At 41.8% G+C, this 10,344-nt stretch overlaps 1 protein-coding gene across 2 annotated transcripts; it reads left to right on the top strand.

The window, feature by feature from the left end:
• Positions 1 to 1,270: 1,270 nt before the first annotated feature.
• On the top strand, positions 1,271 to 9,421 carry NEK2 (NIMA related kinase 2). 2 transcript variants are annotated; one of them, XM_056487380.1, is made up of 9 exons: positions 1,271 to 1,462; positions 1,600 to 1,817; positions 2,804 to 3,041; positions 3,727 to 3,809; positions 4,063 to 4,189; positions 4,947 to 5,166; positions 6,108 to 6,162; positions 6,245 to 6,312; positions 8,777 to 9,421. In XM_056487380.1, exons 1-9 carry the CDS (start codon positions 1,367 to 1,369, stop codon positions 9,001 to 9,003), a joined length of 1,332 nt encoding a protein of 443 aa, XP_056343355.1. In that variant the 5' UTR covers positions 1,271 to 1,366; the 3' UTR covers positions 9,004 to 9,421. The 2 variants fall into 2 exon arrangements, with proteins under 2 accessions (XP_056343355.1, XP_056343356.1); XM_056487381.1 differs by lacking the exon at positions 8,777 to 9,421 and adding an exon at positions 7,165 to 7,806 and having other exon boundaries at positions 1,278 to 1,462.
• Positions 9,422 to 10,344: the final 923 nt, after the last annotated feature.

Genomic DNA, 10,344 nt, shown 5'->3' with positions numbered 1-10,344 from the left:
GTCCCTGCCCATGGCAGGGGGCTGGAACAAGATGATCTTCAGGGTCCCTCCCAACTCAGGCCATGATGATTCTATATTATTATAAGTATGTTACATTGCTCTGCTGAAGGAGTTCCTGTTCCAGCCGCAGCTACTGCCACACATAGAGACTAAATTGAATCCAGAACTGCACCCTGGCATCACTCCTTATCATAAATGATGCTAAAAAATACACAACGCTCTTCTTAAAATTTGTATAATGCCATTAATATATTATGGTGTTGCTCATGCCATTTAATGTAACCACAGTATTTGCTGGCTCTATGTTTGGATGTGGACCCAACTTTTACATTTTAAGCCATTACATTCTTTGGTTTGTTTTTGGCAGGTGGTTTGTGTAGGATGCAGCATGGGTGTCCATGAGAACTACTGCTACTAGGAGAGCTACCATGCTTTTGGAAGTTTTTCATGAGTGATTTTTTTTAAGAATTTTCCGCACTGGTTTCAAAGGACAATTTTCACAGAACATGCTGAGTTGGAACGGACCCACAAGGATCATCGAGTCCAACTCCTGGCCCTGCACAGGACAACCCAAAATTCACTCCCTGTTTCTGAGAGCACTGTCCAAATTCTTCTTGAGCTGTCAGGCTGGTGTTGTGCAAATTCCCTAGTGAAGCTGTTCCAGTGCCCAACTGGAACCCTCTAGGTGAAGAATATTTTTGTAATATCCACCCTAAACCTGCCCTGACAGACCTTCAGGCCGTTCCCTCAGGTCCTGTCACTGTCACCACAGAGCAGAGATCAGCGCCTGCCCCTCCTGTTACCCTCACGAAGCGTCTGTAGACCGCAATAAATCCAGACTGGATTTACATTCTTTTAAACAGCTTAAGTTCCTTTTAAACATTTCTGAACAGTAAAAAAAACTCTGCTAAGACGTTTCGACTTTCTGTCATTATAGAGGTAAGCATTTCAGGAAAGGCGACGATTTACTGTTATTTCTAGTGGGAGAAAAACCCGCTCCTTCCTGAGGAGCTATGAACGTGTGAGTTATTGATCCCTGCAGGCCGGGTCATTTGGTTAATCAGGAAGATGGAAAGGGAAGAAGGTGAAGGAAGCGAGGGAAACGCCGCGGACGGCGCCCCCCTCAGCGGCGGGCGGGTGAGTGAGGGGCGGCCCCGCCCCGCTCTCGCGATGCGCGCGGGCCCCGCCCCCGGCGCTAACGGCCGTACCCGCCGGGCCTCGCGGCCGCTGTTTACGGCGGCGCAGCCAATGGGCGGGCGGGGCGCGCGGGCGGCGCGGCCAATGGGCGGGCGGGGCGGTGCGTTTGAACGGCGCGGCGCGAGCGCGGCGGCCTGCGCGGCCCGGCGGGGTCCGTGCGCTGCCTGCCATGCCGGGCCGCCCCGACGACTACGAGGTGCTGCTCACCATCGGCGCCGGCTCCTACGGGAAGTGCCGCAAGGTGCGCCGCAAGGCCGACGGCAAGGTGAGGAGGGGGCGGCGCTGCTTTGGTGCTGCCGTGCGTCCCTGCGCGGTGCTGGCGGCTCTCCTCCAGACGCGGGCGAGCGGCTCTGGCCGCCCCCCTTCCCTCAGTCACTCCCCAGGGTGTTTGTGCCTCCGCAGATCTTGGTATGGAAGGAGCTGGACTATGGCTCCATGACGGAGTCGGAGAAGCAGATGCTCGTGTCGGAGGTGAACCTGCTGAGGGAGCTGCGGCACCCGAACATCGTGCGCTACTACGATCGCATCATCGACAGGAGCAGCACCACCCTGTACATCGTCATGGAGTACTGCGATGGGGGAGACCTGGCCAGCCTGATCGCCAAGTGCGCCAAGGAAAGGCACGTGCAGTGTGCTTGCCGAATGCCTTAGGCAGCCCAGAGAGAAGGGAAACTTCTTTTGTAACTTCTGAGCAGTTCCGGGTTTAACCCTTTGGACCCAGCTTCTCGAATGTGGAAGGTTTTGTACAAAGTTATAACAGCCGTGGAAACTGTGCTGTTGAATGCATCAGCGGATTGGATGTTGGTGCTGAAGTAATGAAAAACACAGAGCTCTCCTGTGAGGCAGAAGCTGTTGAGGGATTTCTGGCTATGAATGGGTTGAGAAAATAAACCAGGAGGTCACAGCTCTTTTTGACAGGCAGCTCGGTCTGTTGGTTCTGGCCTCCCCCATGAGTAAAACTCCTGGGACCCTGTGCTTTGAGAATACCAAAATGCGTGAAAGGGAGGAGTGACTTTGAACACAATGTGAAAAGCTGTTTTATCTGCCTATATATATAGCTTGGATAGATATCAAGTCGATAGAGTCACTTTTCACACTCTTAGGTCAAATAGGTACATGACACTACCTCTTTTACTTTGAGGGTAATCTAAAATAGTTCTGCAGCTGCCTGCCAGCATCAGTGTTTTCATTTAAGGTAGTTTGTATTAAAAATCAGCCCTGTTTTGGCTGTCATTATATGTTGCTCATCGTTAAAAGGTGACAACGTATTGTCTTAAGTGATCAAAGGAGCAGATGTCACCACAAATTGATATCTGTGTTGTAAGTAGTGAAAATGCTATGTGTTTGTTAGATGGTTTGGGGGAGAAAGGAACTACTGCAGGGATTCTGCAATGAAAGCCTTAATGTCTTCTAATATATTTGCAGTGATTCATTTTTTAAAAATCCATTTAAAAAGTAGAATAATAGATGCCTGTTGTTGATGGTGGTTATTTCAGTGATGTTTTATGATAGTAGTATTAAAAAGTTATGGAACCAAAACTGGCAGTGACTAATCAAACTGATGTGTGCTCAGAAAATCCATTAAACAATGTGTTCATTTTTTCAGGCATTTCTTGGACGAAAGCTTTGTTCTCCGGGTGTTGACTCAATTAACACTGGCCTTGAAGGAGTGTCACAGGCGGAGCGATGGTGGAGTAACTGTGCACCGTGACCTGAAACCAGCAAATGTCTTTCTAGATGGCAAACAGAACGTGAAGCTTGGAGATTTTGGACTGGCTAGGATACTGCACCATGACACCAGCTTTGCCACAACATTTGTTGGCACTCCATATTACATGTCTCCAGTAAGACCTCCCTTCTAGACATTATCTTCCCTTTTGTCCCTCCAAGGTGTGCTGTGTTGGTCTCAGAGTCCATGAATGCTTGGGAGGTTTTAATGAAGCCTTATTGGTCATAAATGCAGGTGGCTTTTTTAATAGAGCATGTATTTTCTGGAGACAAGGTTGTTTTGCAGTTATTTTCATCTCCTTTCTTCCCCACACAACTTTCTTCTAATTACAGTTGCTCTTCACTGTGTAAGTTTTGTTATATTCTTGTGACATTTGAGATGTTGGAGTATATTGTTCCTGAAAAGGAACAGGGAAGTTAGAGAGCTTTTATGCTTCATGCCCTTAAGGTAAAGAGCTTATTGAATCCTCCTAATGGTAGGATTTTAAGTTGTAGTGGAAATGAGCAGGAATGACTTATTTCCCTGATACAGGGCACTTTGTGTGGAAAAGATTAATTTTGACTGAAATAGAGTTGCATCAATTAAAGGCTGATGCAACACTCCAGTCTTCTACAGTGTAGTACTGCCACAAATAGTTAAAATCCTTCCAGTAAGAGTACATTTGGATATTAATTAAGGTGGAATATTAGAAGTTGCTCCAGTATGCAATGATTTGTTTCAGGTTTGAAAAGGTGCTGGTTATCCTGCAATAGTGGAACCATGTCTTTTTTAATAAACCTAAGATTGTTCTCTTTCTTTAGGAACAAATGAATTACATGTCATACAATGAAAAATCTGACATCTGGTCACTAGGATGCCTCATGTATGAATTATGTGCTCTCTCGTAAGTATGGTAGTGTGATAACAAATGTGGAAACATGACTGCTAATCTAGGTGTGCTTATGTATTCTGTATAGATGAAAGCTTAAAGGTTTCAGAGACTAGGCCTAGATTTGTATTTCTCTATCAGTCTTGACATTAGGTAGTCAAAACAAACCTTGACTGCAGGGTTTTTTCATAGTCTGATAGTTTTTTTTTCTCTGAAAATAAATCCTGTAAAACTAGTGAAAGAATCCAAGAAAAATTTTGTTCCTCAGGCCTCCATTTACAGCTTGCAACCAAAAGGAACTGGCAGAAAAGATAAGGGAAGGGAGGTTCAGGCGAATACCATATCGTTACTCAGATGAGCTGAACAACCTTCTCAGGGAGATGCTGAATGTAAAGGTAAGAACCAATTACTAACTCTTCCACCTATAATTTGAGCTAGGGCTGAAATACTAGTTTTTCTTCTCAATTATGAAGCAAACCAACCTGAAGTAGTGGTTGTTATCACCTTGTCACTCGCAGTGTCACTTGTAGAGGAAGGAGGGAGGAGTTGTGCTCTGAGTGCCTGAAATAAAGGCAGCAGCTTAAGTGTCATGCCAGGATGCCAAATGCTGCCCCAATATTGGCTTACATGGGATTGCCTGACTGCATGCTTATTGAGGCCTTATAATTTCAAGGTTAAAATGGTTCCAGTGTGTTTGGAGGCTGGAAGGGGCTGTTTTGTCTTCATTTTGGGGTTTGCTTTATGTGGCTAATATATAGCTTGTTTCCCCACGGCTGGTGTGGGGATGTTGAGAAGAATGTGGCATGGGACAAAAAAGCTGTAATAAGCACCCAAGCCTCCAGCAGGCATGGATTGTTCAGCAGAGTGTTAGCTGAGGAATCTGGTGACAGCTGCCTCTTCAGGCTCACCCACCCCCTTCTGACTCTGCAAAGAGAGGGTCCCTGGGCTGGGAGACTCAATCTTGCAGCTCTGTGTCTGAAGGCTGGTAGCAGCCTCCTCCCTTTGCTTTTATCTAAAGGTTATGCTACTCTTTCCTAACTCCACTTTCCTCCAATCTCTCCTTCACTCAGTAGCACCTCAGCTGCTCTTGCTTGGGAACCTCTGGCCTTAAATATTTCTTCTTACGACCTGTTGGTAATGGCTTTCCTTTAGGATTACTGCCGACCTTCTGTTGAAGATATTCTGCAGCACCCCTTGATAGAAGCTGTGGTGACAGAAGAACAAAAACTGAATTTTGATAAAAGAGGCTTGAAACCATGGGAGCCAGAAAGGATACAATACTCAGAAGCTGCAATAAATGAGCTGAAACGGAAGGAGCAACAGTTACAGGAGCGAGAGCAAGCCATTAAAGAGAGAGAACAACGTCTGGAGCGTATGCTATTCCGTTTTGGGAAGTGGGTGGCAATGGGATTCTGGCTCAATTGGAGGAAGAAAAAGTAGACAGTTTTCACAACCCTCATTTTAATGCACTAGCGTACTGTAGTCCTGCATTCACCATTAGAATTGTGTCTAAAGACCAAACCAAGAATGCTCCACTGTACTAGCTTCTGTTTTAAGTTACTAAGATAAAATTGGCAGTTTAGATATGGAAGTCTGGTTTGTGAAGATTATTAAACATGAGTGGCAGTTAGGAAAGTATACAGAAATGTAGGGTCTGCACTGTGAAGTGTAGGTTGCTTTTCACCTACTGTGTAAATAAACAGTGCCTGTACTAACATGTAACCTAAGGCAAGCCTGATGCTGGAGAAAAAAATCTTTGAGTAAACTGTCGACTGCTTTATAAAAGCTGCATTCCACAGGTAGCTTACCTGTGAGTCTATAGGTAGCTGGTCCTCAGGTGTTGGCATTTCCTGCTCACATAAAATATCTTTCTGCATGTGCAGTAGGCTCTGCAATACAGTTTTTAACCATACATATTTTTTATCTGAGCCTGAATAACAGCTGCTACTGTTGTAAGCAGGGTGTTTAGTCATAGCTGAATTATAGTATCTGGTATATAAATATTTAAATCTGGTGTTGTGTGTGCCATGAGTTAGTGTGCCGAATAGAAAGTTGCTATCTCTTTGTTGTTGCAGACACATCAGAGTTTGGGACAGAAGCATGCCGGGCATTTCAGAGTACTTGTGCTTTATTAGTGCATTGATAATGGTGTATCTACACAGCAGTTACCTTTGTTTAGAGCCATAGAATCAGAAGTGTGGGTGCATCTGACTGGCTGTTACTGCTGTCTTTCCCTGTAAGAGAAGCCCACCATGCACAGTCACTCTAACATTTACATGTTCACACTGCATACTACCGTATTTCTACTTCCAGAGAGAGAACGGGAACTCTGTGTTCGGGAGAGACTGGCAGAGGACAAACTTGCTAGGTATCTTACTAACCTATAATAGTCTATATTAGAAACTCTACAGTCTTACAACAAAAAGCTTAAACTTCTCTTCCCAAACCAGAGCTGAAAGCCTGATGAAGAGATGCAATCCCCGCCCGATGTCGCAGGAAGTATGCGCGGAAGGTCCAGGTATGCAAATAGTCAAGAAGGCACTTGCACAGGTCAATGTAGGCTGCTGTGACCACAGGAAAGTCCCTGGTGCTCAGCATGCTTGGCACAGTCCCCTTGGGGCAAAGCAAAGCCCAGTTATGGCTGCACAGTTGAGAAGAGACTTTTGATTTTCTGCTTTGCAAAAGGACTTAATGAGCGATGCTCAACTTTAAGTCTGAGTTAGCACTGTTTGCACTGCAGTCTTTTGCTGTCTGGGAAAATAGGCTCTTGTGGTGAGCTAAGGGAAGTGCCTCCTTGTAACCCAGACCTGTCTCAGAACTGCACTCATTTTATGTATGGATGTCTTTTTACAGACCTTTGATTTAGTTAATTTTAATAAAGTTGCACATGTCTAATAAATTCAACTTTCATTAAACTTCCAAAAGCTTCAACATGGGAAGTATTATTTGTGGCAAGGGACCCAGCTGTGACAAACTATGAAGAATATACAATGCTATTATAGAAAGAAAGAAACTCACATTTGAAAATGTACTAAAATACTTCCTGACTGCCTCTAGTCCAATCTGTTTTATAGTAGTATTTTATACTCACTTTGCCCTTGGTTGATATTTTTGCTATCATAAAGGTATCATGGGTTAATTGCTCCTATCTTTTATTATTAAAAATAATATTCAAGCATCTAAATGCCTTTTTAAATAGTGGTAGGAATAGTGAAGGGCTGGGTCAGAGGTAGTATTCTAGAGCAAAAATGTGTGAACACTCTTTAACATGCAGTAACACTCTTCATTTAGTTGAGTCTGATAAAGCAAGATAAGCATGTCACTGCCTCCAAAGCAAATAAAACTGAAGTAGCTTTTTTTTTTTTTCAAGAAATGCCTATCAGATCAGGAAAGGACACAAGTTTAAATGCCCCTAGACAGTGAGGGCTCCTTGAGCTGTTTCTAAGATTTCTGTCAACTTTGAGAATTCCATCCGTCTCTCAACATCTTGTGTGACATTGACACATTAAAGAATTTGAGAATAAACTTGCTTTTGGCTTTCTGATGTCGCATCTAAAACTGCATGACTGAAGGCAAATGAGCTTCAGCTCTTACTTCTGTTCTCTTCTGCATTTCCCACCCCCTTTACATGATATTTTGACCTTACCAGGCATATTAGTTTTTGAGGATAGGCAAAACAAGTTTGGGTGGTTAATACCTCAAGTTCAATCATGCAGCAAAGTGAACATAGTTATTACAAAATTGACCAAATCTTGCAATATCTGTAGAACATGTGATTTCCTGCTCTTCCATTTCATTCCATGGTGCTCTTATAACACTGTTTCTAAAATTGTGCCTATTCTCATACAAATGGACCAAGTGTTTCTCCAATAGTGGTACCAAGATTGCTTGCTTGTATTTTCAGTTGCTCAAATATTGCTGTATTTTTCACAGCTGGATTGCGTCTCATACATCTCTTAGATCCCTAACTTCTCCTAGAAGTCCATTGGGTGGTTCACTTGACAGTAAAATGGAATACCAAAACTCCTAGTTTTTAAGACAGGGCAGTGTCTAGGGCACTATTTTTGGAGGGATTTTCTGATTCTTCGTGAACCATTTAATGTTAAAACAGATTTGACTTATGCTAATGAAGCTAAAAAATGCTGTAATATTTGCTGGCTTTTAAAATTCCTTCTTGCTCTTTTGTGTTTATTGCATTCTTGCTGTGGCCTCATAAATTGACAATTAAGTCTTCAGTGTTAAGATTAAAATAGCTAGACCTTTGATTAAATAAAAAGCATACCTTACATTTGTGAATTTGGCTCTTATGCAAGGCAGCTCAGCTGTTATAACGCTTTTGATGGTGGTTTTTCTACTCTTGAGTCATTAACTGCCTTTTGCTAGTAGCATTCTGTAGGCTACACTATAAAAATTCCTGTTCTGGAGGCTGCAGTGAAAGTAGCTTGTTAATTTTTAATTCGCCTAAACTCATTACTCATGAAGTCAGAGCCTAATTTGTACCCCAGTGACTTAATACAAGGATAGAGTTGGAACAATATGGGTAAAGTACAAAGACCACTGTACAGGTTCTGTGCCCCGCTGTGAAGCAAAGAAGGCTTTTTTCAGTAGCTGAAAAAAATTAAAAGGCTGAAAAGCTGAAAATTCATTCTGAAAACTCATTTTCTTTTGGAACTAGCTTATGTTACTATTTATTTAATTCCTGTCCTTCAGAAGAAACATCATGTCTTCTAATCAAGTAATATTTCATTAGGTATTGGGAGATGCACCCTAAAAACTACTCTTGCATATATCCTTTTACCACCATCATTTAAAATACTTGTTTTCAATTTTTTTCTCAAAAAATAGGAAAGAATTGTTGCTATTAACTGAGATGCATGAAATTAGATCACTTAAAGCCATAGGTAGATGACAAAATGGGCGCCGGGGTTAAAAGCAATAAATGCTGGAAGATGCACTAATGCAGTACTTTTTGATTTCTTAAGATAACGCACTCGCGCTTCCCTTTTCTTCAACCAAGAAGAGCTCACTCCTTGATGGAAGTCAAGAGAAAGCTGTGCCTCCTCATAACATGGAAAACTATTTCCTTTCCAAAGGGAAAAACTCTGATCTCAAAAGCCGTCTATATGCTGCAAATCTACGGGCTCAAGCACTGGCTGAACTGGAAAAAAGCTATCAACTAAAGAGCAGACAAATCCTGGGCATGCGTTGAAACTGTAACATATATTTATCTTTGAAAAGAAGATTAAATGTATAGGCAGATACTTGTGCCTCCCTCTCTTAAGCTAGAACCTACTGAAAAATTATTTTAACAGTTGTACAAACTCTTAGTTTAGACAGGTAGTTTATGATAAATGCATAGTATGCTATATTATGAAAATAGGTACTTTTGATACAAAATAAAACAAACTGAATTAATTGTATTATTAAAGAAAAATATTTTGGTCCTCCTGTTTACCATACTTACTCTTCTGAAAATATAAAGAATGAGTATATATAAATGATTTGTTCAAAATCTGATGTGAAAAACTTTTCACGTGAAAAATGTACAGAGATTCACAGTCTGTAGGTTAAAAATTATGCTGTATGTAATGCACAGTTGTTGATAAAGGAAGTATTTATATTCTGTATATGTGGGAAAACAGTGCCTTCTTTTCTGCACTTGTAAATATTTTTTATCAAAAGAGCACAAAGATTTTATGCATCTCTTCCTACTAAGTAAGTGGCCTATCCAGGCAGGTTACTTTTAATGTTCTGTTTTGACTAATGAGTGGGATGGGTCAGAATAAGATAATTCTGAGTTTATATTCCTTTCTGCCTGAGCAGCTGAATGCCTTGTCCATCCTCCTACAAGGCCTGCACGGCATTTGAAATAACACCTTCTTTGCTTTGCCTTGAAACTGTGTCATAAACTGAGCCCCTGAGACTGCTGGCCAGAATGGGACACCATCCATCATATCAGCATCTGTGCTTTGGGGTGGGGCAGCGTTCTTTAAATAGTAAGTCCATATTTTCTTGAAGCTTAGGATGTATCTTCATCTTACCCTCAACAATTCTCTGCTGGTGTAGGAGTTACTTACTTAAAGTGGTGTAAGTTTCATGCACTCAGACTCGTTAATTTTATGATATCCTTTGAAACTGTAGTGTCTGTCATATGTTTTATAGAAAGATTTTTTCCTCTGGATTGAAATGCCATAAAACATACATTCTTAGAAAACAGCTTGCTTTCAAAACATTTGTTTCCTTATTGGGCTATGAATGTTTTCTGAGGATATATTCTAGATTGTTTTTACTTCATAAGAGATAATCTACTTTGAAACATCAACTTAATTTGACATACTAGATCATCCATCCTAACAGGCTCTTCCAAACCAAATGATTCTATGATTTGCAGATAAAGTTCTGTTGTGTAAGCCAATAACAGATGTGCTCTAGCAGATTCTTAACCCAGAACTTAGCATTTGCTTGCAGAGTGGTTGCTGTTCTCACCACAACCTTTGGTTAAAAGAATTAGACATAACTCTTTAGTTTGCTAACCTAAAACTACCAACAT

The sequence above is a fragment of the Oenanthe melanoleuca genome, chromosome 3 (assembly GCF_029582105.1).
Source record: "Oenanthe melanoleuca isolate GR-GAL-2019-014 chromosome 3, OMel1.0, whole genome shotgun sequence".
Lineage (NCBI taxonomy): Eukaryota > Metazoa > Chordata > Aves > Passeriformes > Muscicapidae > Oenanthe > Oenanthe melanoleuca.
The sequence above is the reverse complement of the archived record's forward strand: the minus strand, read 5'-3'. Positions and strand labels throughout refer to the sequence as shown.